This window comes from Chelonoidis abingdonii, chromosome 16 (genome assembly GCF_003597395.2).
Source record: "Chelonoidis abingdonii isolate Lonesome George chromosome 16, CheloAbing_2.0, whole genome shotgun sequence".
Lineage (NCBI taxonomy): Eukaryota > Metazoa > Chordata > Testudines > Testudinidae > Chelonoidis > Chelonoidis abingdonii.
In genome coordinates this window covers 19721719-19748055 of record NC_133784.1, presented here as the reverse complement: position 1 = coordinate 19748055, position 26337 = coordinate 19721719, and the positions used below count along the sequence as shown (strand labels likewise).

The following is a 26337-nucleotide window of genomic DNA, read 5'->3' as shown; positions in this document are numbered from 1 at the left end:
GCTCCCAGAAGTGGCGACATCCCCTTTGCTCAGTTGCTAGGCGGTGGCATGGCCAGGCAGCTCTGCATGCTGCCTCTGCTCAGAGTGCTGGCTTCACATCTCCCATTGGCTGGGAACCACAGCCAATAGGAGCTGTGGAGGCAGTGCACCCTGGCTGTCACTTGAGAGCTTCGTCCTTCGGGAGGTACACTGGATCTCCCCAGCACCCATCCCCCTCACTGGAGGGTTGCCCTAGCATAGGCGTTGACTCTGTCGGTGCTCCGGGGCTCAAGCACTTGGAGCAATGCTGTAGTTGGGGGAGGCACTTGGGGGAGGGTGGAGAGCAGTGAGCGGAAGCCTTGGGGGAGGGGTTGGAGCAGGGTGGGAAGAGCCGGAGTGAGGGCAGGGTCTTGAGGGAAAGGGCAGAGTGGTGTGGGAAGAGATGGAGTGAGGACAGGGCCCCGGGGGAAGGGGCAGAGTGGGGTGGGACCTTGGGGCGGGAGTCGGGGTGGAGCATCCCCCGGGGGAAAATATAAAACTCGGTGCCTATGTGCCCTAGTCTTTAAGGTGCTGGTAGGGTTGCAAGTCCTCTAATAAGCATCCTGTAGGGGTCTCCAGGAAGGGCGATGCCAACAGATTACAAGATCCTGCTCTCTGGATCCGCCAGCGTATCTAGGCTGCTGTTGCCTTGGCAGCATTTCACTTCATCTTGTTAAGTGAGGAAAGTGCTGCACCCTCGGCCCCCTTCCCCAGCAGGGCTCTTGGGCTGCATTGCCTCTAGCACGGAGCTGCCTCCAGCACTGTCCACGCAGCGGTTAGTTCCCCCGTGGCTGGCTGAGTTGCAGCATTCCTTGCATCACTTTCCCCTTTGTTGTGGTGTTGGGATTCCAACACAGGGTGCACGAGGGTAACTCACCTTGCCAAGGATCACAGAATATCAGGGTTGGAAGGGACCTCAGGAGGTCATCTAGTCCAACCCTCTGCTCAAAGCAGGACCAATCCCCAGAGAGATTTTTTGTCCCAGATTCCTAGATGGCCCCCTCAAGGACTGAACTCACTACCCTGGGTTTAGCAGGCCAATGCACGCTCAAACCACTGAGCTATTCCCCTGTGGACCTGGAACTAGCAAATCTTTACTGCGAGTGCAAAGCAGCAGCTGTCAGGAGAGACTTAAGCTGCCACAAGCTTTACTCTGAGTTCAGGCCTTGTCATCTCAGCAGTCCAGGCTAATGCATTGTTTGTGTAGCACCAAGCAGCGGGTGGCTGGAAATGGGGCTTGTTGGCCCTCCAGCCAGCTAAGGAATCACTTCGGGGACTCAGCGGGTTAAGGACACTCAGCAGGTGGGAAAAGGGAGTTTCTGATCTCTAACCCGATGTGGCACATCCTATCCCAGCCAAGCCAGGAATACTCATGAGCGCCTGGTCCCGAGTGGGAGAGGAGGACGGGGAAGGAGGGAGGTGTACGAAAGGCCACAATAGCAGTTCAGCTTGTGCAACCCCAGCCCTGCCCCTGACTTTTGCTTCCTGTTTTTGTATTGTGAGGCTTGAAGAGTTTCCGGCTGTTTTTGAGCAGCCAGCTCATTTGCATGGTGCGGTCAGGCCTTTCTTTTTAAAGAAGAGTGAGTGTGTTGGAGCCATGTCCTTGGAGTGGGGTGACGCTCCGGCTTTGGGCAGGGCTTGCATCCTCTCTTGTGGGGATCTCTGGGGCTAGGAGGGTGCAGAGAGCACGCGGTGTCTTCCTATAGGCGCACCTGCTCACTGAATTGAAGATCAGAAAAAATTTGGGGGTCAGATGTTCAGCTGGTGTAAATCAACATCACTTTATGGTCTTTGCTGCTGAGCTACTGGCCAGCGCCACTGGCTCCCTACCTGGCACTGGTATTTCAGGCTCCCCTTTGATCCCTCGGCTCACCCTCACATTAAGTGTGTTCCCCTGGTGGCTCTGTGTCCAGTCCCCTCCCATTTGTACACAGGTGCTCTATCCCACAACGACCATGGCGTGGTCACTGCCAGGAGCTCGGGGAGTGGAGCAACTCATGTGGAGGCCAAGTGCATGCACGGCAAGGAGCTGGTGTCTACTGCATGGTCCAGCCAGCTTCAGGGTAGGAACCTGTGTTGGAGGTTAGCGTTCCAGTCTTCGGTCCCTACCAGAGGTCTAGCTTTAAATGTGGTTTCCGGCAGGCTCCAGTCCTGAGGCTTGGACATTTTGAGTTTTCTCTGAAACGAGTGTGCCCAGCACCTGCCAGCTTTCCCATGCATGTCTTGGAGCATGTGCCTCTGGCAGAATGAGGGATGGACAGCATGGCTGAGCTTCACCTATTCAAATCAGTAGGCAGACTTGCTCTGCGTGCAAATGTTTGCAGATGACAGGATCTCCTTGGGCCATGCTGCAGCTGATCAGGAGGCGAGGCCTTTCACATGCTCCTTGGTGTGGGCCCAAACTTGGGACTTGTCCTTGCTTCACTGCAGGCTAATCTCTGCTGGGAGCACAACATCATCTTGTCAGATGAGCTGTGGCTTCCGTGCCCCAGCTCTTGAAGAGCAGGCTTTAAAAACTCCCAGGGAGGGGAAATGGGTGTTAATTAGCACAGCGGAAAGGTGAGGAGCTCTCCTGCGGGTAGGTGCCTCTCTGTGATTTCCCCAGGGACGGCTGTATACTGTGTAAATTACCATGTAATAACTGTGCTGGGGATTCACCTGCCATTCCCCAACTCGGTGCCCATTGTTCTTTGTGATGGAGGGGAATCTGTCATCACAAAGCTTAGCTCTGGCCAGATTAGGGTGCTGCAAATCCCCTGATTAGCATGATTCTAATTTGCTTAAAGGATGCTTGTTTGTAATAGCCCAATTAAGCAGCTGATCTGGGGCAATGTAAACTGTTGCTGACCTCCCAGGCAGTGTTGTGGGCAGGATTCCTGTGCCTGTGGCACCGAATGTTCAAAGGTGCTGCTGTGCTCTGATGCTGCTTTTGTAGACTGCTTCCTAGACTGAGTCCACAGTAACTGCCTGTGCTACCTAGAGCTCAGACTTGTCTCCAGTGGCTCTGAAGCACAGAGAAAGGACTGGCCCTGAAGTTTGCTTGGCAGATGAAAGTTCTGTAGATACTTTATGCCAGACTGCTGGAGCTGGTGGTCACAGTAGAAGTACATAAGGTCAGAGCGTAGATATGCAGGCTTGATCCTGCTGGGGGCTCTGATTTGTGCACCACACCCATCCAGAGCCTTTGCTTTAAAACCCACGGTGCCAGTCTGCTGAGCTGAGACAGCATGTCTGCCTCTCCCTCGTCACCTCCTGTGAGAGTACCAGGGCTTCCCATGCATTTGACGGGGCTACAGCTCCATGTGTAATCTGCTGTTCTCTCTGTGAGATCGCCTGGATTAATGCCATTTTCATCAGTCATTGTACAAGTCTCAGCTGAGAAAGCATTGAGCTAGGTTTCTGTCATGGACTGCTCCCTCTACTGGAAAGATCATGACACTAAATGTAACCGTCAACACTTGTTCAGGATTCCCAAAATGTCACCAGTGGTGCACTGAATCACCCTTCCCTGTAATTCAGAGGGTTTGTCTGCACTGCAGTTGGGTGGTGAGATTGCAGCACATGTAGACATGCCCGCGCTAGCTTTGATCTAGCCAGCACAAGTAACAGAAACAGTGAGGCTACAGCTGTATGGGCTCGCCTCGCCCACCCAAACCCGTCTACATCCTTAAGTGGCCCCTGCCTTTCACTACTATTGTTACTTGAGCTAGCTTTGCTCTCGCTCAGAGGTCTAGTCTCCATTCAGGGGGTCCGTGGATAGTTCCCGCTAAGGTACGCACCTGTGTGGCTGCACATGGGAGAATGAAAGGCCACCCATGCAGGTGTGGCTCCACTAATTAGGTGCCTGGGCCCTGGAGAAGATGCACATGTAAGGTGAGGTGGTGACCTTGGGGGGAATAGGTGGTAGATGGGAGGGAGCAGTGGGATGAGAAGAGGGGATGGATGGAATTTGGGATGTGCAGGGCTGTGGTGGCCAGAGAAAGAGATGACTTTCCCCAGCTCCAGGGCTGCAGTTGACGGGGAGAGATGGCCCTCCTTCCCAGCCCCAGCTTGGGGCTGCCGTGGCGGGGGAGAGAAGGCACATCCATTGCATTAGAAGGATAAGACTACTGACATTAAAATATAAGTTGTGTGCTTTTATTTGTAGAACAAAAAAAAGTTTTTTAAGGTTTTTTTATAGTGCTTTTATCCAAAGCACTTTACAACAGTTAGCTAATGGTACAAACAACATTTGGAAAGATCATTAAGTGGTCCGCCAAGATCCTCAGCAATTTTCAGCTGGTCCGCGAAAAAAAAAAGTTTGAGAACCACTGCTCTAGCTAGATCAGCACTAGCATGGGTCTGTCGACATATGCTGCAGCCACGCCTCTCATTGTGGTGTAGGTATCCCCAGAGGTGCAGCCTGGGGGGGCTGTAGGCCCCAGCATGGAATGCTCTGCCTTGATCTGAGCAGCCTAGATGCAGGACTTGCCAGGACATGTGGATTCAGCACCCACATCTCTATTGCTGTGGGGTGGGGATTATGTTTAGTTAAGGACTTAGTCTGGGAGGGGAGGGAGCTTTGAATCATGCCAGGAATGGTAAAGGATTGTCATGCTTTTGGTGTTTTGGGGGAAGCCGCTCTTTGCCTTTTGTCAGTCCTTCCCCGGGTCCTCCAACAGGCCCCTGCCCAAATGTGCTGCATGCAGTGAAGGCCCTGTGAACTCCATCCCAGGGCCCACCAGTGAGGGCTGCGTGCTAGAGGCAGAAGGGGTAGGGAGCATTTGTTGATCATCCCCAGCTGACAATGGAAGCAGAGTTGCCCCATCAGGGTATTTCTGCCTGGACTGCAGCACTGCTGCCCCATCTCCTCCCCTACGCCGGTACCTCCCTCTTCCTCCCAGGATGGAGGGGTTTGTGTTTTTGACTATAAATGGCGCACAGCCATCAATTGTTTCCGCTCTCTGTGTGGTTTGTTGCCATAGTGATGAATACTTTCCTTTCTCATTTTTTTCCTGAGGGCAGCACCGTATCAATGCAGCTCCATAGCTGTGATTAGCTCAGAATGGGGTGGGGGAAAACAGCACTGCCTTGAGCATGAGACAGGATCTGCTTCCCCAGGAAAGCTCCAGTTATACCCAGGCACCATACTTTACCCAGCTGGGAGCAAGGAAGTTGACAAGGGTGGCAGATACATGCTGCGGAACAGCATAACACAGTAATGGGGCACAAAACCCCCACCCTTATGGGGCATATTTTCTGAATGATGCAGCCCTGGCCCTTGGTTTGATTGTACCAGCCTCACTATTTCAGTAGCTCAGAAGGCCTCTGATGGGTTTCAATGAGGAGCAAAATTTTTAGCTAGTGCAGATGACTCCCACTAGTGAAAGTACTGAGTAAAAATGCAGGAAGAGCCAAAGTTCAGCCTATACATGCAGCCCCCAGCCTGCCTGGACTACACATCCCAGCATGCAGTGTTCCACCTTGCTTGAGGAGCCTGCTACACTGAATGCCGGGACATGCTACAGGCTGGGGACTGACTGGCTAAGCAGCAGTTCTGCAGAAAAGGACCTGGGGATTACAGTGGACAAGAACCTGGATATGAGTCAGCAGTGTGCCCTTGTTGCCAAGAAGGCTAATGGCATATTGGGCTGCATTAATAGGAGCATTGCCAGCAGATCGAGGGAAGTGATTATTCCCCTCTATTTGGCACTGGTGAGGCCACATCTGGAATATTGTGTCCAGTTTTGGGCCACCCCCCTATAGAAAGGATGTGGACAAATTGGCGAGAGTCCAGTGGAGGGCAACAAAAATGATGAGGGGGCTGGAGCACATGACTTATCAGGAGAGGCTGAGGGAACTGGGCTTGTTTAGTCTGCAGAAGAGAAAAGTGAGGGGGGATTTGATAGCTGCTTTCAACTACCTGAAGGGGGGTTCCAAAGAGGATGGATCTTGGCTGTTCAGTGGTGCAGATGACAGAACAAGGAGCAATGGTCTCAAGTTGCAGGGGTGGAGGTATAGGATGGATATTAGGAAACACTATTTCACTAGGAGGGTGGTGAAGCACTGGAATGGGTTACCTAGGGAGATGGTGGAATCTCCATCCGTAGAGGTTTTTGAGGCCCGGCTTGACAAAGCCCTGGCTGGGATGATTTAGTTGGTGTTGGTCCTCCTTTGAGCAGGGGGTTGGACAGATGACCTCCTGAGGTCTCTTCCAACCCATATCATCTATGATTCTTTGTAGTTTCCATGGGCCATGGTTCCATATGGAGGATGAAGTGCAGCTGGGGTCCGTTTCTCACATGATTCCCCACCTGCAGTGTGTTTCTGTTTGGGCTGGGGCTCCATGCTCACACTAGGAAATGGCTCCAGCTTGCTGGAATCTCTGCTGGCCTCTTTCCCCTACTCACTGGCCAGGAGATAGGTGTGAAGGAGCCTTTATTTAACAAACATGGAAATGTTCCCTGAGCAGCTTTATTCCCATTGTCCTGCCATGCCAGAAGGTCTGAGTCCCTCTGGAACCAACACTGCGGTGTGGCCCACTTTCCTGTTTTCCCCCAAAGCACCCGGTCTGTGTAATAGCCAGGAGGGCAGAACCTTGAGACTGCACCAAGCCACGTCCCTTGGCTTGCCTTGCTGACGCAGCTTCCTTTGTGTTCTTTCTGCAGCTACCTGAATGACCTGGAGAGGATAGCCAGAGGGGATTACATTCCAACCCAGCAGGATGTGCTGAGGACCAGGGTGAAGACCACGGGCATTGTAGAGACTCACTTCACATTTAAGGACCTGCATTTCAAGTAAGTGGGAGCTTCAAGACATGCTGGCCCCTTCGTTTCACCTCTCCTGGTGTCACTTGGGCTCATCCCATTCAGCCTTAGCTTTCCCTAGGGAGACGAGAACCTGTCCTGCCAGCAAAACAATTCTCAGCGTGATGCACCTGCAAATGCCTTGGTTTTTAAGAAGGAGGTGCAGCCTCCAGGTCTGAGCATGCGACGCCCTATCTTGATCCTTGTGGACTTGGGCCAATGTGGGCTGTTGCAGTCCTCACAGGGGTCAGGCCTGAGATGGAATACAGCCTTAATTAGCTTCCTGCCAGAAGTAGGGGCAGGCTATCTGCAAGGATATGTCTACACTGCACACTAAGCCCAGGCTCCGACTTGGGTTTGAGTCAAAGCCCCCCTTCCAGGCACACACAAATCAGTCTCAGGTCTGACCCTGCTTAGGAGGTGGATCAGAGCCCAAGTCCCATCATTTTGCAGTGTGGGCATGGCTCAAGCCGCAGCCCTGAGTCAGAAGGGCCACGTAGTGCAGCGTGGATGTGTTAGCACAATAGAGTGTGGACACCTGAGCACGGGCTTGGAAACACTGAGTGCAAAAGCCCGGGTCCCTCAAACCCAGGCTTAGTGTGCTATTGCAGACACGCCATAGGCGCCAACAGTTTGGACCGCGCTGTCTAAACGTGTCTGAGGCTGAATCCTTGTCCAGCCTAACATCTGACACTGACTCTCACTGAGTTCAGCTGGCCTGTGAGGACGTCCCCTCCATTCATGTCCCGTTGCAGCTGGTAGCCAGGCTGGAAAGTGAGGAGATGTGTTGATGCCTCTCCCAGGGAGAGAGCTTGTAATGTTGCCGTAGCCACAGTGGTGCAGTTAAGATCAGAACCAAGCCCTGTCCCCATCTCCAGCTCCTGTCGTGTAACTTGGGCATCTGCTGGATTAGCTAATCAGTGCTCCTGCTGTGCTGATGTGGGGGAGGCCAGGCTCAGCATGGGGATGTGGCTCAAGTGACACCAGGCCAAACTAATTCTTGGAATAAACAGCTGCACTCCACTGACCTCCTCAGAACTGGGCCTGGGCTGCAGCTGACACCCGGCTTTTATCCTGGGCTGTGCCACTAGCCTACTAGGTGACCTTGGCAGGTCACTTCACCCCTCTGTGCCTCAGTTTCCCCATGTGTAAATTGGGAATAATACCTGGTGGGCAAGGTCAAGATTTAATTCCCTTTTTAGAGTACTTTGAGATCCTCTGATTAACAGTGCTAGAGAAGGACAGCGTAGTTAGCTGTGTGTTAGTAGCATAGTGGAAACACACTGAACTATTCTGCCCTCCTAAATGTCTGTCTCCGTTTGCTCTAACGGAGAATGGGCGTGCTGTACCCTGGCACATGGTGTCTTGCGGGCAAATGAGTGGAAATCTGTTTGGTCTCAGCCTAGGCCACGCATTGCAGAATCTTCCTAGAAGTTAGCACAGCTGTCTTTTCAGAGCTGGAATAGCCGGGGGAGCTGCAGGTCAGGAATGGGCAGCTTTGGTGGAGCAGGGCATTGGCAAAGGGGTGTGAGAGCTGCAAGCAGGAGTAGGGGAGTGTGTCTATGCAGTGCACTTACTCTCTTTACTTTCCCAAGCACCAGACTGACCCACAGAATACAGGTAGAAATAAGCATTGGCTTCCCACCTGATGATACTGTATCATTCAGCTTTTAAATTTGTAGCTCCCCTAGCCAAATTTCTTCCCATTCCAAGAGGCTGCAGTGCAGCTAATCCACCTAGCACTATGTGTGCATTAACTGGGAGGGAGGAATGCAGCTGCCAGCATGACAGCAGGGCTGAGGGTGATTACCTTAGCTCTTCGCTAGTACTGCAACGAGACTGGAAGTTTTGGGGGCCAGATGGCAACGCCCTAACTCCTGTTGTTTGAAGTGGCCCAGCTTTACTTCAGCACACCACAGAGGCACTCACAGGTCTCTGAAACCTGCAGGAAAACTAAACTTGCCCCTGGAATAAAACTCTGTAATCAGTCAAGAAGCTCCAGAGATGGATCCGTTGCTTCAGAGGCTGCCCTATTCCTGTGATATCGCCAGGCTGCAGCCCAGCCTCCCACGCCCTGTGCACGATAAAATTTTGCTTTCCAAATTCCAGCCCCCAAATAGTACTGCACTTGGAGTGGGAAGAGAACATGCTGAATGCACATGTTGGCACTAAGAATGTGACACATCAGACCTACTGGGTGCTGAGCGTAACAAGTTTCCAGCTGATGCCTATGTACTCCTGGACCGTGCTGCTACAGAACCAGCTCACTGCCTTCTGGGCACGCTCAGCCTGACAGCACAATGCACTCAGGGAAGCCACCTTTGGCTGGGACTACCGTAGTTCATCACGTGAACATAGCTGGAAAGGATCGTGCACCCTCTTCGTTCACATCACGCCCAGACTAGGCCTGCCATTTGGTATCTAGCTGGGGCTTATAGCTCCCCTCACCATAGTATCTGAATGCCTCACGCTCTGTAAAGTGTTTCTCCTCCTGAGACACCTGTTGGATGGGGAAGTGCCACCCCTGGTTCCACTGAGGTAGAGAGAGTCCGAATGACTTGCCCGAGGTCACCCTGGGTTTGTCTGTAGCTGTGACACTGAGTACCTGTCTCACAGCTGAAGAGCTCTGTGTAGCTTGGAAGCTTGTCTCTTTCACCAGCAGAATGTGGTTCAACTGAAGACATTACCTCATCCACCTTGTCTTACTAGTGAGAATTAGTCGACCAGCTTGAGTCCTACATGCAAAGACAGCATTGCTGGTCATGGACCAGCCTTTGATGAGCAGGTGGAGTTCCGAGGGGGGAGATGGTGTACAGCCAAGAAAGTAAACCAGATATTCCACCTCCAAAAAACAGTATGGGGCAGGTGAACTAAGGTTGCCCAATATGAAGGAGTTCAATCTGTGTGGCATGGTGGTGGCTTTGAGAGTTTAAACTTTTGAGAGTTTATGGAGTTTAAGAACATTGAGTTAAAAAATACCTGGCTATAATTTCTTCCTAGCCAGAAGGGATCCTGTCTCCTGTGCCCTCGTAATTGCTACAGGTTTTGAACTCTCTTCTGTGCTAACGCCTGTGTTTTTACAGGCCTTTGAGTCTCTAATGCGAAGCCATTGAGGGAAAGTCATAAAAGGCATCAAACAAATTAAATCCCGGGTTTCTGACCTAAATGAAAATCACATGCTTGCCTCAGTCCTCGCTAGGCTCAGGAGCCCTCCTGCCTTTTCTGAGCCAGGGTCACGTCAGCTGATGTTGGCAAGGCAGAGCTCATCCTGAGCTGGTTCATGTCCTGCGCTGACAGCATACCTCAGTAATGAGGAGCCCTGTGGAGCGGAGTGGGGACGCGACCCCATCCTGGTGAGATTGATTTCATGTTTAATCCAGCACCCGACAACTGTGCCAATTTGGTACTTTCCACGGCCTGGCTGCGAGAAGGGGAGGGTGTGTGCTGGGATTGGGAAGAGAGCTCAGTCATGGCTCTGGTAGAAGACTCTGTCCGTTCTCCCTGTTTATACCCAAGCACTGGCCCTTGCATGCCTAGGGCATCAGCTACTCAGTGCTGTATGGGAAAGCCGTGCTTTTCTGCTGGGTCTCATGTGGCTGGGGTGCCAAAGCCGTGGGTGACTCCAGCTGAGTCATGCCGGGAGGTGCCTCCAGCTAGAGAAGGTGGGGGAGTGTCTTTGGGGCAGGGGAAGCTGGACCAGAGGAGGGCCTGGAGGAAAACCTGAGGGACAACCACTTTCAGGGACGAAGCTTGGGCAGAGGTGTCGGTGCTGTTGCTTAGAGTTACTATGAAATCCAAGCACCAGGAAAGGGACTGGATTTGGAGCCTCTCTTCGCTCCTGCTTTGGACAGCAGAGGTAGTGATGTATTTCCTATCCCATTGGTAGAGCCCTGCATAGATACGCAATTTATACCTGCGGGTGCAGATATCCACATCTGCGGATATAATTTGTGTATCCATGCAGGGTTCTACCCATTGGAGGGTCTGCGATTGCGTAGGGAGGCTCAGGTGTCCTAAGTGGGCCTGGGAAGGTGGCGGCCTCCTGGGTTCCTAATTCAGGCCTCTCTTATTCCATAAGACACATGGTGGGAAAGGACCATCATGATCATCTAGTCTGATCTCCTGTGAATTGCAAGCCACAGAATCTCACCTGCCTGCTCCTGTAATAGACCCCTAACCCCTGGCTGAGTTACTGATGTCCTCAAATCATAGTTTAAAGCAGGGGTGGGCAAACTGCGGCCTGGATCCGTCCCACCAGTTGTTTTAAGCTGGCCTTCGAGCTCCCGCTGGGGAGTGGGATCCTAGGGCTTGCCACACTCCGACACTCCAGCTGGGGTGCAGGGTTGTGGGCCACTCCACATGGCTCCTGGAAGCAGCAGAATGGCCCCCTCTCAGGCTCCTATGCATAGGAACAGCCAGGAGGCTCTGCTCTGCATGCTGCCCCTGTCCCAAGGCCCACCCCTGCAGCTCTCATTGGCCAGGAACCACAGCCAATGAAAGTTGAAGGGGCAGTGCCTGCGGGACGGGGCAGTGTGCAGAGCTGCCTGGCTGCGCCTCCATGTAGGAGCCAGAGGGAGGACATGGCTGCTGCTTCCGGGAGCCGCTTGAGGTAAGTGCCACCCAGAGCCTGCACCTCTGAGCCCCATCCCCCTGCCCCAGCCCTGATCCACCTTCCGCCCTTCAAACCTCTCAATTCCAGCCCAGAGCACCCTCCTGCACCCCAAACTCCTCATCCACAGTCCCAGCTGGAGCTCTCACCTCCCCACACCCCACTACCTCAGCCCAGAGCCCCCTCTTGCACCCTGAATTCCTCATTTTTGGCCCCACCCTGGAGCCCACACCTCCAACCAGAGTACTCACCCCCTCCTACACCGCAACCCCAATTTTGTGAGCATTCACGGCCCGCCATACAATTTCTATTCCCAGATGTGGCCCTTGAGTCAAAAAGTTTACCTACCCTTCAGTTTAAGATTTCAAGTTATGGAAAATCCACCATTTACAGTAATTTAAACCTGGAAGTGACTCATGCCTCATGCTGTAGAGGAAAAATCCTGGGATTTCTGCCAATCTAACCTGGGGGAAAATTCCTTCCCAACCCCAGATATGGCGATCAGTTAGGCCCTAAGCATGTGGGCAAGATCCAGGAGCTAGACAGCTGGGAAAGAATTCTCTGTAGAAACTCAAAGCCCTCTCCATCTAGTGTCCTGTCACTAGCATTGGATATACACCTCTACCTCAATATAATGCTGTCCTTGGGAGCCAAAAAATCTTACTGCATTATAGGTGAAACCGTATTATATTGAACTTACATTGATCCACTGGAGTGCGCAAACCTGCCCCCCCAGAGCACTGCTTTACAGTGTTATATCCAAATTTGTGTTATATCGGGTGGCGTTACATCGAGGTAGCTGTGTACTTGCTGCTAGCAGTCACAGATTGGCTCATGGAGTCCATGGAGTATAGACTACTTGGCTACTCCTCATCCTAGCCGGAAAGACTACAGCAGTGGTTCTCAACCTGTGGCCTGCGGGCCGCATACGACCACATTAGCGTACAGCTGCGGCCCAGCTCAGCTGTGTGCTAAAGGCCGCAGGCTCTGGGATGCCAGCTGTCACCAGCTCCATGCAGCAGGGTCCAAGCAACCAGCTACTGCCAGCTGCAGGCTGCCGCCCAGCCACGTATTGCAGGATCCGGGGTCAGGGTCCTGCACTCGGCTCTCTGCTCCTAGCCCCACTCTGTGGAGGGGTCTCTGAGTGGAGGATGCTGGGCAAAGGGGTTTGTTGGTGCCACAATGATAAATAGGTTGAGAACCACTGGGCTACAGCACACTTAGTCTTCTGAAGAGGATCTGAGGTGGGCAATGCCCACGTTAAGTCCTCTCTCCACACCTAGGGCCACTAACAGTAACTCCGGAAATATTGTACATATCATAAATATCAACTTCACAAATCACAGCCTCCCCGATCTTCTATCTCTGTGTAGCTCAAAAGCTTGTCTCTTTCACCAGCAAAAGTTGGTCCAGTAAAAGTTATTACCTCACCCACCTCATTGTAAGCTAAGGTAATTAACAAGTGAAATGAGCAAGTTTTTGCTGCAGAGCAAAGCCACAGAGCACTCAGGATTGCAGCTGCTACAGCTACAGTGTGGTATTGCCGTCACCATCAGATGACTGGTGTCTCTTTTTTCAACTGTGGGAGGAGCTTAGAAACATGGGAGAAGCTAAGCTATTTAGATATAATAACCTAGATAGATTTACTTCTCCTTACATCTGTTCAATAGCGAAGATTCCTCTCCTTGGCAATCATTGCATTATCCTGGAGAGAGAGAGAGAAAGATCTTCAGATAAAGGCTGGGTTTCCAAAATGGACCATTGCCCATTGAAAGTGAAAGGCATTTTGCTTAGGGGATAAATTGAACTTTGGCCCTTTTCTGAGTGTGTTATGGACTCACAGGTCGTGCCCACTCTTGGCCCCGTACGTTCCCTGGGAGGTCCTTCAGTGTGACAGCCCTTCTCGGGGTCCACTCTCGGGGGTTAAGCCCTTCTGCCTCCTGGAACCACACCTCTTTGAGCCTTAGCACACCTGTCTCTTGTCGTAGGCCCTCTCTGGGAGTCCAGTCGCTCTGGACCCCCATGGCCTCCACTCGCAGAGGGAATAATGCAACCCTGTTCTCTAGATCGGAGTGACTCTCAGCCAGAATAAAACAGGAGGATTTACTGAGTGTCTGAACACCGCATAGGAAACTCTCAGGGCCCTCAGGCCTGGCCTCCCTCAGCACAGTACATCCTAAGTCTCCTCTGCATCCAGGTGGGCTCTGCTTGCTCTCTCTCCCCCTTGTCCAGAGACCCTGAGCTTTCCAGCTGGGCATCCAGCCCAACAGCTCCTCCCCTATCCTTTGTCTTCTGTCCCAGGTAAACAGGTCACTGGGCCTCCTGTCTTCCAGCCTTTGTTCCCCTCTGGCTGGAACTGGTTGGTCAGGTCACTAGGGTCCTCTCTCCTCAGCCCTTTGTCCTCTCACTGGCCAGAACCAGCTGACTGCCAAGCTGGGGTGGGTCCTTAGTCACCAGGTCATCAGTTGTTAGGGTTCTCCCTCTTCAGGCCATTGTCTGGGGGTCCTGTCTGCTAGGTGACATCACGTGGTTCTCTGCAGCAACAAACTCTCTCCCACCACCTTGTTAAACATGCAGCACACAGGGAAACTGAGGAGCACATACACTATGCATGTAAAAGACTACAAAGATCCCCAACTTCGTCACAGAGTGTGCGTTAATGACGTATGAAAAAGGGCTGAAAGGGTTTTTAATAAGTGTTTTTGCTTGTTTCCTACCTCAGAAATACAGGTTTTCTCTAGTCTGTTTTCTGTTTTGAGGAGGCTCAGCAGGTGACTAGAGAGCAAGTAGATGCATGACTGATATGTCTCCGAAAGATGCACTGTTATAACCAAACTGATCTGTGTCCATTAGGGGCTCGGACCAGTGCAGCTGAATCCAGGGCACTGATCTAATCCCAATGTGGCATGATTTAATCCTTTTCTACACACAGCCTGTGCACTGGTTTAGCAAAATCTGTGCAGCCCCTGTAGTGTGGACGCTCTCTTAAATTGGTTAAGTTTAAGGTCAGGTCTACACGTTGTTCAGGGATGGGAAAAATCCACTCTCCTGCGAGATGTAGTTAAGCTGACCTACCCCTCGGTGTAATAGCACTAGGAAGAATTCGTCCATCTCCCTAGCCGTGGCCTCTTAGGGAAGTGGTTAATTCCAGTGGTGGTAGAGGCCCTCATGTCACTGCAGTGAGTAGCTACTGGAAGTGCTTCAGCTTGCAATTTAAGTGTAGACACAGCCTGAGCCCATTACAAACTGAAACTGATTTGATTTCAGATAACGCCATTAGTTACTCGGTGTGTCGTCCAGGCCTAACATCCCCAGAGTTCCTGAATGTAATGTGAGCAGGTGCCTGCTGCATGCACAGGAAGCAGTACTGTTGTTATCTGACAACATGCAACGCTTGGCAGTCTTAATGCTTTCTGCACCTTAACTAGGGAAGTCATCCCACACCCTAGTCATGTGAGTGAGTCTGATCATCCACATTTCACACATGGGGAAACCGAGGCACAAAAAGCTGAGGTGACTACCCCAGTGCCACCTAGCATCTCAGCAGCAGAGCCAGGAATAAAACTCCAGAGCTCCCAGCTCCTAATCTCCTGCCCAGTCTCCACTGACACCCAGGGGAAGCGGTGCCTCTGCGTATGCCTGGCAAGTTAATGTTCAGAGCACTCACTCTAAACCAGGAAGGTGCTAACACCATCGGTCCTTGCACGTTGTGCTGTAACACAGCATTCTTATCCTATTTAGCTCAGCAGCACTACATGTGACCAGTGTAATTCGCTCCTGAGCCATGCATTTCCTTTGCATTGCTAGGATAGCTGTCTGAATGTGTGCAAGGCTACTGAGGCCTCAGCCTCTGCTTCCCAGTGCTTGTCAACAGCATCTTCCTAGAGATCCATCCTTGCTTGCCACAGCTCATTCCCCGCTTGCCTGCAAGCTGCAGTAATACCTCCCAAGAGGCATGGATGCTGGAAGGGAAAAGGGAAATTTACACTTCCCAGGAAGGGAGGAGGCTGTTTAGATGGCTTGTCTGTGAGGCCTTGTCTTCTCCAAGGAAAAAAGGGTTTGTTCTTAACTCAGGTTAGCTGACATGAGGTAGAGCTACAGTGACGGCAAGGTCATTTTCACATGAATTAGCATGTCGAGATAAAGACTGGAGCAGCCTAGGATTTAGCTAAGTAGACCTGCTAACTTGTCTTCACTGGGATGTTAACAAGCTTACTAACTTGTGTTAAGAACACACTTTTTTCCCCTAGTGGAGGTACATTTTTATCCCCACGTTAACTATCCAGTGTTAGAATCCTGTGTCTGCACCACACAGCCAGCCTGGGTGATTGGCACCTGGGTGTGAGCACCCAAGTTAGCCTAGCCCGAGTGTGAGCATCCCCACTGCAGAGCCCTATCCATGTTAGCATCCGCACTGTCTCTGCACTCACCCATGTGTGCTGAGGGCACATCCCATGATTCTTTGTGCTGAGATGCAGGGCCGGTGCAAGGAAGTTTCACGCCCTAGGTGAAACTTCCACCTTGCTCCCCCCCAGCCCTGCAGCAGTTCCCCGCCCCCCTCAGTCTCATCCTGGTGCCTCATAGTTAGAGACTGGCTTAAACCCCAAAGCACAAGATTTAATAGCACTTCCCAAATATGTCATCATTAGAGGCCCCAACTGAGATCAGTGACCCATCATGCTTAGGTGCTGTGCACACATACATAATAAGAGACAGTCCCTGCCCTAAAGAGCTTACTATCTAAGCAGAAGTTGTTCACTCTGGTGTAAATGCACCAGTCTCAATGGAGCGGATCCTCATTTACACTGGATTAAGTGCAAGGAGTATCCGGCCTGCATTTAAATAGCTCATTCATGAGATCTGGTCAATCTACATCTCCTCCCCACTGAGTTTAAGTCATTGTTTCGAGGCCTCTGTTACCCAGGGGAACCCCTGGGTCAGTGCACTGCCGCAGCAGGCAGCAGCCGGCAGCCCAGGGGTTCCCCTGGACTGCCGGCTGCCGTGGTGGGGCACTGACCCAGGGGACACCCTGGGCTGCCCGGTGCCACTGCCGCCGTCAGCTTAGACTCCCTCTCCATCCCAGCAGCAGCAGGCCGCTCAACCACTTAAAAAAAAATTTGGGGGTGCTGCTTTTTGGCGCCCCCAAATCTTGGCCCCCTAGGCAACCGCCTAGTCCGCCTAAATGGTTGCACCGACCCTGCTGAGATGCTCTGGGATTTTCCCCCAGTCAGTTGTGGGAGAACTTGTCTGTCCTTTGTGGGGGAATTCTGGGAGGGCACAAGACTCAAACCCCAACTTTAGAGCCATTCAGGTCTCCAGCTGGCTACAGACTTGGTTAGACATTGTAGTGTGGTAAGGGTCCAAATGCAGCTAAAATTCTCATGTCCGACTTGCTGCTGGGCCTGGGAGACGAGGCAGGAGTTTGCTGAGTTAGCAGAGGGAGCAGCACATTGGCCTGGCCGAGAGAACAGCAGCTGCTAATCTGCGCTGGTGCCAGCACCACTTAATCCTTCGGAGATGGCAAAGGGGTTTCTAAGTAACATGAGCAAATGATTCTCAACAAGAAATATTTACTGTGTCCTCCTGAGCATCCCCAGGCAGCCTGCAGACTCCTAGGCTCAGGTCCTCAGAGATGTTTATCTGCTGTTAAGGCTGATTCTCCACTCTGGCACTTTGAGTGCAGAAGGTGGGGGCCTGCAAGGAGTCTAAAAATTAATACTGGCCACTCCATGCTGGTATTAAACTCCCAAGGTTACAGTTTTCTCTGACCTTGGATGGGTAGATGATGCCACCACCCAAGTGCAAAAAAAAAAGCCTTTGAGAACTCAGGAAGGCGCACTTGGGAATTCCTCCCTGTGAGGTACCCTCAAGCCCCTTCACCCCTCCTCCGGGGAAGAGCTGAGAAATAAAACAAAGAAAATCAGCTGTTGCTACCAGCTAATTAAACAATGTGCACAAACCTCTTAGGACACAAAAATCCAGTCTTGTTCTTAAAAAAGGTAAATTATATTAAAAGCAAAAGACAGAAAATACATCTAAAAACTTAGACTATTGTTAGATTTTAAAAAGAACCACTTGTAATAATTAAGCATCAAAATAACTTCCTTGAGGTCCAGCTTAAAGGTTACAAACAAAACAAAAGCACTTGGGGTTAGCACAGAGGAATCTACAAGCCATAAAGAAATAAACCTAACTGCGTCTTCCTAGCCTTTTCCTGATCTACTTACATATCTGGGGTTTCAAATGAGTAGTTTCTAGGTATGATTTGATACCTGGCTTAAACTTCTTACAGCATTGCTGCTCTGTCCCCCCTTTCTGGAAGAACAATCACAGACAGACAAAAGGAAAGTCTTGTTTCAATTTTTAAAAGTTCTCGCCTTCCCATTGGCTCTTCTGGCCAGGTGTGCTCTCACGTCCTTTTACCTATGCATGCAGTCAGACTTTAACCCTTTACAGGTAAAGTAAGTAGAGAACAGCTACCAAGAGGGATTTTATAACTAACTGGCTCGCTGGGTGTCCATAAAAGGGAGCTGTCCCCCTTCATTTATCACAGCTGCTGAGCATCCTTTGAAAATCTGGGCCTAATTAACTAACTGAGCCTCCCAGCGCTGGGAGGTTGGTCTTACAGCTGGGGAAACTGAGGCCCGTGGAGGTGACAAGACCTGCCAGGGTGTCCCAGCCAGTCAGTAGCAGGGCTGAGTGGCTTCCAGTCTCAGCCGTAGCCGGCTATCACTCTCTGGACTGGGGGGTCATTGGTCAGGCTGAGGCTTAGCAGTAGGGGCAGCATGGGAGCTCCCCTGCTGCCGTGACGCTGGCTGTTTGCTTGCAGGATGTTTGACGTGGGCGGCCAGAGGTCTGAGAGGAAGAAGTGGATCCATTGCTTTGAGGGTGTGACGGCCATTATCTTCTGCGTGGCTCTCAGCGCCTATGACCTGGTTCTGGCTGAAGATGAGGAGATGGTAAGGATGGGAGAGGGGCTAATCTGGCCCTGCGTTGCTCGGAGCTAGTCTGAAATGCATGAGCATGAGGGACCATGGGCTGAATGTCTCCAGCTCAATCCCCCGGATCTGTGCATGTTCACCAGGGAGGGAGTTTGCTGCAGGAGGCTCCAGGCCTTTCCCCCGCACCCCTGCTTCCCTCTCCCCAGCACTCTAATCTCCTTCCTCCTGCCAGGTGCCTTCTGTCCCTCTCTGGCATCCTCTCCCCACCTGCCCCCACCCTTACTGGCCACCATTGCACCAGCTCTCTAATGCAGGGGACAGAAATGAGGGGTGTCTGTAGGTTAGATGGATGCAGGAACTGGGCATCTCAGCAGACTTATTAGCCCTCGTCTGGGACAGTAGAAAGCTGTGGGTTTGCCTCCCAGCCACATGATCCTGCCAAAACCAGAAGGAACGATTGGGTACGTCTAGTCTGAGCTGGATAATCAGGCCAAAGACCTGCCCCCAAACAATCCCAAGAGGAGCCAGTTTTGACTGACAAATTCCAGAGATGGAGAATCCACCATGGCCCCTGGTAAACTGCTCCAGTGGCTTATTACTCACTGCTAAACAATTCTGCCTTCTAGCCATGGTTTATTCTGCAATTCCACAAGCTCTTTAGTGATCACAGTGATGCATTGGGCAGCTCATGGGTCCTGTGAGCATGTTGAGCGTAACTTGGCTAACATCATCTCTCTTTCCCCAAATTCCGGTACTTCACAGGGACAAGGCTGGCGTTTTGGGAAGGGTGTCATCTTAGTGCTCTGTAAGGTTGGCATTTTGACACCAGCAGTGCAGTGTTGCTGTGCCAGGCTGGGATATGACAATAGCCTAAAGCCAAACTGTCCTCCCTTTTCGTTCCAATGCCCTAGCACGCTTATCTCATTCCTTTCTTTCTGTGGCTCCACATGATGTTGATGATTAAACCTGTGTGCACATATCATAAACTAGCCCTCTGATGCTTTCATGTGGCTTCTAGGAATTCCAGCTGACCGTTACCATCCCCACATGCGTTCTACTCTAAAAACTGCTCTGCAATAAGATTTATGGCTTAAAAACGTTTAAAGCTTCTCAGAATTCTCTTAGAACTGAGTTAACCTGGATGCCTAGGTCCCTAAACATAGGAGACATGAGTACTCCGGTCTAGCTAGACTCCAGTGGGAATGGTTGGAGTCAGTTTCATCCAGGACACAGCGGAAATGCATGAGGCTGTTGGTGCCTAAACTTCTCTAGAGTTGAAACACAGTGCCCCAAAATCCTGTGATCTCCTCTGTGTAAAAGGCAGAGGTTCTGGCTGTGCTGGATCCTGAGATCTTCCCCAACTCATGCTAGTCTGTCTGATGTCCTTGTATGGCCCAATCACTCACCCATGAGCAGGGAGTGGTTTTATCCCATTGTACAAATGGGAAACTGAGGCCCAATATTCAAAGATATTTAGGCATCAAACTTCCATTGATTTCAACTGAACTTAGCTATGGCATTAAGGAATTTGATTCCAGTGGCAGTGAGACCCCTAAACATCTCTGAGGATCTGGATCAAAGTGACTTGCACAAAGTCACACAGGGAGTTTTGGGGGACAAGGGAACTGAACCTGGGTCTTTTGAATTCCAGTCTCATGTCCTAACCATTAGGAAACCCTTCCCCCTGCCATTTCCCTGGCTCCTAACCCAGTTCTTGCTCTGTCCGGGTCCCGTCTAGCTCACTGAGTGCCTATGGTTGGTTGTCTTGCCAGAACCGGATGCACGAGAGCATGAAGCTGTTTGACAGCATCTGTAACAACAAGTGGTTCACAGACACGTCCATCATCCTCTTCCTGAATAAGAAGGACCTCTTTGAGGAGAAGATCATACACAGCCCCCTGACCATCTGCTTCCCTGAGTACACAGGTAACGTGCTGCTTCTCGCCAGGGTGAAACCTATCCTGACTCCCAGCGGGCAGCAAATCAGCCACTTCGGCATGGCTCCGGGATGTGGTCTGTTGCTCTGCACCTGCTCTGGGTGGAGGACAGACTTGTAGCTCCTAGAATTTCCATCCCAGACCTTCTGCATTTCAAGATTGTTGGCCACACCCTGGTATTTTAGGCTGCACTTGCAGGCCATGGGCAGGAGGTAGAAATGAAAACGCCAAGGGTTGGACTATCTTGTTTATACACAGCTCTTACTAGGCCTGTTGCACTGACATCCCTGCCTGTTAGTACAGGTTGTGGCTGGGAGGAGGTGACTACAAATGAGAGGTCCTGTGTCATCAGGAGTGATTGGGTGCCACTGCAGACCTCACATGGTATCGGTTTAGGAATGCGTGAAATGAGCATGCGGGCGGTACAGAGATGAGCGTGGTATAAAGGCTCAGCTAACAGATCAGATGCAGTAGGTCTCATGCAAGATACACAAGGATCTGAAGAGCTGAGAGGCTCCTGGCAGTGCCAGAGGAACTGAACCCAAAGGTCTCTGCAGCCGCAGTTAGACCAGGAAAGGCCTGTGACTGATGGTGGGGCTGCCTCTGGGAGGCAGGTCCCTGTGAACGGGACAGACAGTGGGGAAAATCCAGCTCTGTCACAGCTTCTGCTGCCCCGATCTCTGCTGATGTAAGAGAGGGCAGCTCTGTTGAGATGTTGACTGGAGCTGGGGACTTACCTGAGTTAGGGTGACTGTCTGCTGTGTTTAGCTGTGGGGTATAAAGCCCATCCAGACCCTGTGGTTGTACATGGCAGGAAGTAGCATCTCCTTGACACAGCTGAGTTGAGTCAGACTCTGGAGTTGGCTGCTGCCATCTGAGAGCTTAGCACCAGCAGGAGCGATGCAGGTTCCATGCACAAGATGCTGAAGGCTTATCTGATCATGGAGCTGTGTGCTAGAGCAGGCCTGAGGTGCTGGGGAGATCTCCGCTCAGCTCTTGCTTCCTCCAGGTACCCTGGAATGGCCCGGTGAGCTGCTTCCTGCCAGGCCAGCTGTTAGCACAGCTCCTCCTGCATCACAGCCCAGGCAATCATGACACCAGTGGCTCAGGGAGGATTCGGTTCAGGGGCAGGGTGAAGCCACTGCAAACTTCAAGGCAAACCCCGTTGTCAGAGGGGATGCTGGAGCTGCCCTGTTCTGTGCCGTCAGGCTGGGAGCATGCAGGCCAAGCCAGGCCTGCCAGAGTTACTCTAGGAGATGTCCTGTCTGGGTTCATTGAGACCCAACCTATTCGAGGTGGTCGTGCTAATTGAACGCTGGCCTCAATGACTTCAAACAGTAGAGGAGTTGTTTGAGCCCCAGCGTTTGATGCACAGAGCCAGTCCCTTACTTGCACCTTGGAGTCCCGGCTTCCAGTGGGAGCTGCTCTCTCCCAGCCCTGGGGGGGAGCTGGGGCTCCCAAGGTGAAGACCAGCTACCCTCTTCTGCATAGTGACTCTGCCGTGTCAAACTGGGGTGCCTGCCTATCGTGTAACCACTCCAGTCCATGACGGGGGAGGGGCGGGTTTGGAAATCCATGTAAATTGTAGCAAACCTGGGCCCAACGGGTCACTGTGCTGTCCTCTAGGGCCCCTGTGAGCTCAGAGTACAACCCGCTGGCCACGTCCCGTTTGCTCTGCCCAGCCCATAGAGGGTGAGTCTGTTCCAGCCACAGCTACAGAGCCTGACTCTTTAGCTCAAGTTATAGCAGCTCCTGCTTCTGGTTCAATCCCTGGCGTAGCAGCATAGCACTTGGGATCCCCCTTGAGTGGCCTCAACCTCTCCAGCTACAGGCGAGTCGCTTTCAGCTCTACAGCCCCATGTTGGGTTTAGGTCTGGGAGCACATCTCATTCTGTCTATTGGAGGGCAGCAGGGCCAGCTGGTAGCACCTGGGACCTCTGTGCCAGACAGGACCATGCTATGCCAGGCACGGTACAAACACAGACTGTCATTGAGAAACCAGTTAACTCTCCCTGGTCAGGTTTCAGAGTAGCAACCGTGTTAGCCTGTATCTGCAAAAGGAACGAGGAGTGCTTGTGGCACCTCAGAGACTAACACGTTTATTTGAGCATAAGCTTTCGTGGGCTACAGCCCACTTCATCCAGTCTATGCATCCGATGAAGTGGGCTGTAACCCACGAAAGCTTATGCTCAGATAAATTTATTAGTCTCTAAGGTACCACAAGTACTCCTGTTCTCCCTGGTCACTAATCCCTGCAATCCCGTGAAACGGGGTTTGATTCCAGCGCAGCCAGGGCCCCAGAGAGGCAGGGAAGAGAAGGTGACCACAGCAGCATGCAGGCTCCATTTAGTCTGTGTTGCTTTATCAGAACCTCCTGGCAGCAGTGGCAAATCATCGGGCCCTCACTGTGCAACTGAAAACCTGAGAGAGTCTCCCCATGACGCTTGTTCTTTACAGAGGAAGTGCCAGAGGCACGCTAGGTCAGGAGGACAGGAAACAGCGAGCTACAGACTTGCTCAGTCCCTGCTGATAAGCTACTAGACCAGTAAGCTTGTGTCTGGCTCCTTCTAGTGAGGCTCCCGTGCTGGGCTCAGTGGAGTCTCCAGCAGGGGAGAGTCTGTATAGGGCAGCAGCACGTTGGCATGGCGGCTGAGCTGCTCTCTCCTGGGGTTACTGGCAGCTGTGTGCATTGTGACTGCCCTCTATACAGAAGGGAACCGGTGGACAAATCTGCTTCCTTCTGGGTTAGGGGGTGAAATACCTGTGACTGGCCAGTTCCAGCCTTTGCAGCTGCTCTGGCTGTGGGCCGAACGCAGTGTTCAGGCTCCGTATGGGGCTGTCTGGGTCTCCACCCCAACTGCCAGGTGCCCAGGCCTAGGGGGGGGTAAGCATCTTTGACCTTGAAGGGATGCTGTCTGCCTGTCCTAGGGGTCTGTCTACACTAAAGCTGTGAGTGCACCTCCCAGACGGGGGAGACAGGCTCATGCCCGGTTAGTGTGAGTCTGTCTCCCAGGGATCAGAGGCACTCTCTCCACTGCAGATGGACCCTGACCTGAATGACCTAACTCAAGTTAAGAACTCATCTTTTTTCACAGTGTTGACTTTTCTGTAGGCACTTACCTGTCTGTAGTATCTGGGCACCTCACCGTCTTCACTGTGATCCTCACATGCCCCAGGTGGCAGGGCAGGGCTGTCACCCCGTTGTACAGGCAAGGGCCTGTGTGGTGAGTGGCAGGATCAAGGTCGCACCCTGAGTCTGTGGGAGAGGAGGGGATTGAACCAGGTCTCTCTGTTCTAGGCTGGTGCTCTAAGCTCTGGCCCAGCCTTCCCTCTCTCCGCTTGTGAGCTGGGCGGGCCTAAAATTCCACTGGCCTTTTCTTGAAAAAAACCCAAACTAACTGAAGCTGTCCCTGGCAACCCTACAAGAACCCCTTCCTGTGCCCCACGCCACCATAACAAACCACGGCCATGCAGCTCCTCTCAAACCCAGCAGCAGTCCTGCCATAGCAAGCCAGTGTGGACGTGCCCTGCAGCCAGGGTTGAAGCAGCCTGCTGGGCTATAGCAACCCTACAGTAACAAACTGGGGCCTGGGGAACCTACTTCTCTCAAGTGATGCTGTGTGAACAATCAGGGCACAGGGCCTGGTACTCTATCCCACTTGGAACAGCCAAGCAGTGCATCAGTCTGACAGAGAAGTGACATTCCGAAGGATAACAGCCGTAAACGTCAAGCTCTGGGGCTTTCTGAAAAATGGGTACATGGGGGAAGGGAAATCATGTGATCGAGGGGAAAATATGTTGGATTTTTAACACCATGTGCATGTTACTGTCCCTTTTGCAGCACAGCTGTTCAGTCCCAGCCCAAGTAACTTTGGAACGGCCAGTTTTCCAGTCATTTGTGCTCTGACGCAGCTCTGCCAGCTCCGCAAAAAGTGACCGGATGTGGGAGTTAGTCCAGTTATGGGAGTTAGTCCAGTCTTTCAGGTTGCAGGTTACCTCGATGGGGCTTCTGGGGAATATAGAAGAGCCGACGCAGCCAGTGCCCCTATTACAAACAAGCGCCATGGGCGGGCCGATTGCACCACTGTGCCATGCTGGGGGTAGCACGCTCTGGTCTTATTGCCCAGCCGTGCACCTGGCCTGCCAGTCCTTAGCCAATACTGGGCATTTCCCCCAATTGGCCACCAATCTAAGCTGCCACCTCAGTCTGCTACTTGTGAGTGCCCTGAGGAATCAGGGAGTGCAGGCTGGGCAGGGATTCTCAAAGTAGGGCGCATTCGGCAGGCTGTACCATGGCATCACCCGGGCCAGGGCCAGCTGGCGTCATCAGTGGTCAGGCACAAGCAGTCATCTTTCAAGCCATGCTGCTCCGTCTCTCTCCCTCTTCAGTCTGTTTACAGTGCTGTGGGTGGTGTAAGGACCCAGTCCGAATGGAATGGCAACATCTCCTGGCAGCGGGCTAGGCTGGCTTGATAGGGTGCTTTGGGGTGACAGCCTCGGATCTGTGAAGGGCTGTTTTAAAGAGGATGGGAATCAATTGTTCTCCACCTCCACTGAAGGGAGGACAGGTAGCAATGGAAGTAATCGCCAGCAAGGGAGATGGAGGTTAGGTGTTAGCAAACACTTTCTAACTCTCAGGGGAGTAAAGCCCTGGAATAGGCCTCCAAAGGTAGCTATGGGATCCCCGTCATTGGGGGCTTGTAAGACTGGGTTGCACAAACCCCTGTCAGGGCTGGTTTAGGGTGACTTGGTCCTGGCTCAGCACAGGGGGCTGGAGTTGATGGCCTCTCTAGGGCCCTTGCAGCCCAACATTGCTCTGATTCTCCAGCCATAGACATGGATAATACTTTCCCCGAGGGCAGCAGCCCACACATTGTCTCCATGCAGCGCTTCCATGCACTGTTATTGTGGGCTGCCAGGATCCCTTATCCCATATCACTGGAGAGTCCCAGAAGAGAATTTGGGCGTGTCCAAAGGTTTGTCAATCAGCCACAATCTTGGCCTACACACCAGGGATAGAACTGGGCACTATCAGAGCTAAGAGCAGGAGCTGCTACAGCTTGAGCTAAATGGCTGAGTCCCCAGGTGGTTCTGTACCAGGTGCCATCCTCTGGAGGTTAGGCAGAGGGCCCAGTAACACGCTCGGCCCTGTGGGGTGTACGTGTCGCAGTGTGTGTATCCTAGCCAGCGTGTTCTAGGTGGAGCTGATCACATGGGTTTGTCACTTGTAAATGGGTGGCCATCCGCGCTGAAATGCATCCAACTTGGAGCCCTGGTGCAAAGGGGCCCATCCAAATGCGCATGACAAACAGGTGCTTCCCTCGTACCCAGTTCTACAGGTGGCTCAACAGACCCAGTCAGTCCTCCAGGGTGGGTGGGGAAGGTTCTCCATGTCAGATGCTGTCCTTCTCCACGTTCCCTCACCCACGGCACTCGCTGCATTGTTGTGGAGCGAGATCCTGGGGCACAGCATCACCGACCCAAAGATTCAAACATCGGGTCTGACCCGCAGAAATCACGAGTGGGGCTTAAAACTCCTGAGCATCTAAAACCCAACAGCTGTTAAGTTCTGTTTCTTTGATTCTGATGTCTGAGCGTCAGGCTCATTCGAGTCACTCTTGTGAAGCTTTTCTCTGCAGCTGGGAGGGCAAGACACCTATTTTTAAGGAAGCTGCAATCTCGTACAATGGCAGAACTCCTCGTGAGAGCTGGTGGTGCTGGGGCTGTGGCCCAACCAGAATGAAGGGCTGACTCGCTCTGTCCCATGTGTGGGAAATCTGCCTCCTCCAGCAGAGGGAGCTGCTCACTGGATGCTGGTAGTTAAAGCTGTGTTGTAAGCAACTGTGGCAGCATGTGGGGTGAGAAACGAGACTCAGTGGTGCTATGGCTGAGTCTCCTCAGATCACCAATTACTGGAGCCCCCTCTGTGACGAACTGGGACTGTTCCTAATGTTTGCTCTGAATACTGTGTTGGTGCCTCAGTGTCCCCTAGGCAGTTCTTAAGTATCTTGGTGGTGGGATAAGGGTGTGTGATTGCTACAGAGGAA

General features: G+C 52.2%; 1 protein-coding gene across 1 annotated transcript in view; it reads left to right on the top strand.

Annotated features, from left to right (window-relative positions):
• GNAI2 (G protein subunit alpha i2) overlaps nt 1–26337 on the top strand; it is a 188961-nt gene that overhangs the window by 153525 nt on the left and 9099 nt on the right. The window contains exons 5-7 of the mRNA XM_032799322.2: nt 6666–6794; nt 18242–18371; nt 20126–20279. Coding sequence (XP_032655213.1) covers nt 6666–6794; nt 18242–18371; nt 20126–20279 — 413 coding nt within the window. The remainder of the gene's footprint in view (nt 1–6665; nt 6795–18241; nt 18372–20125; nt 20280–26337) is intronic.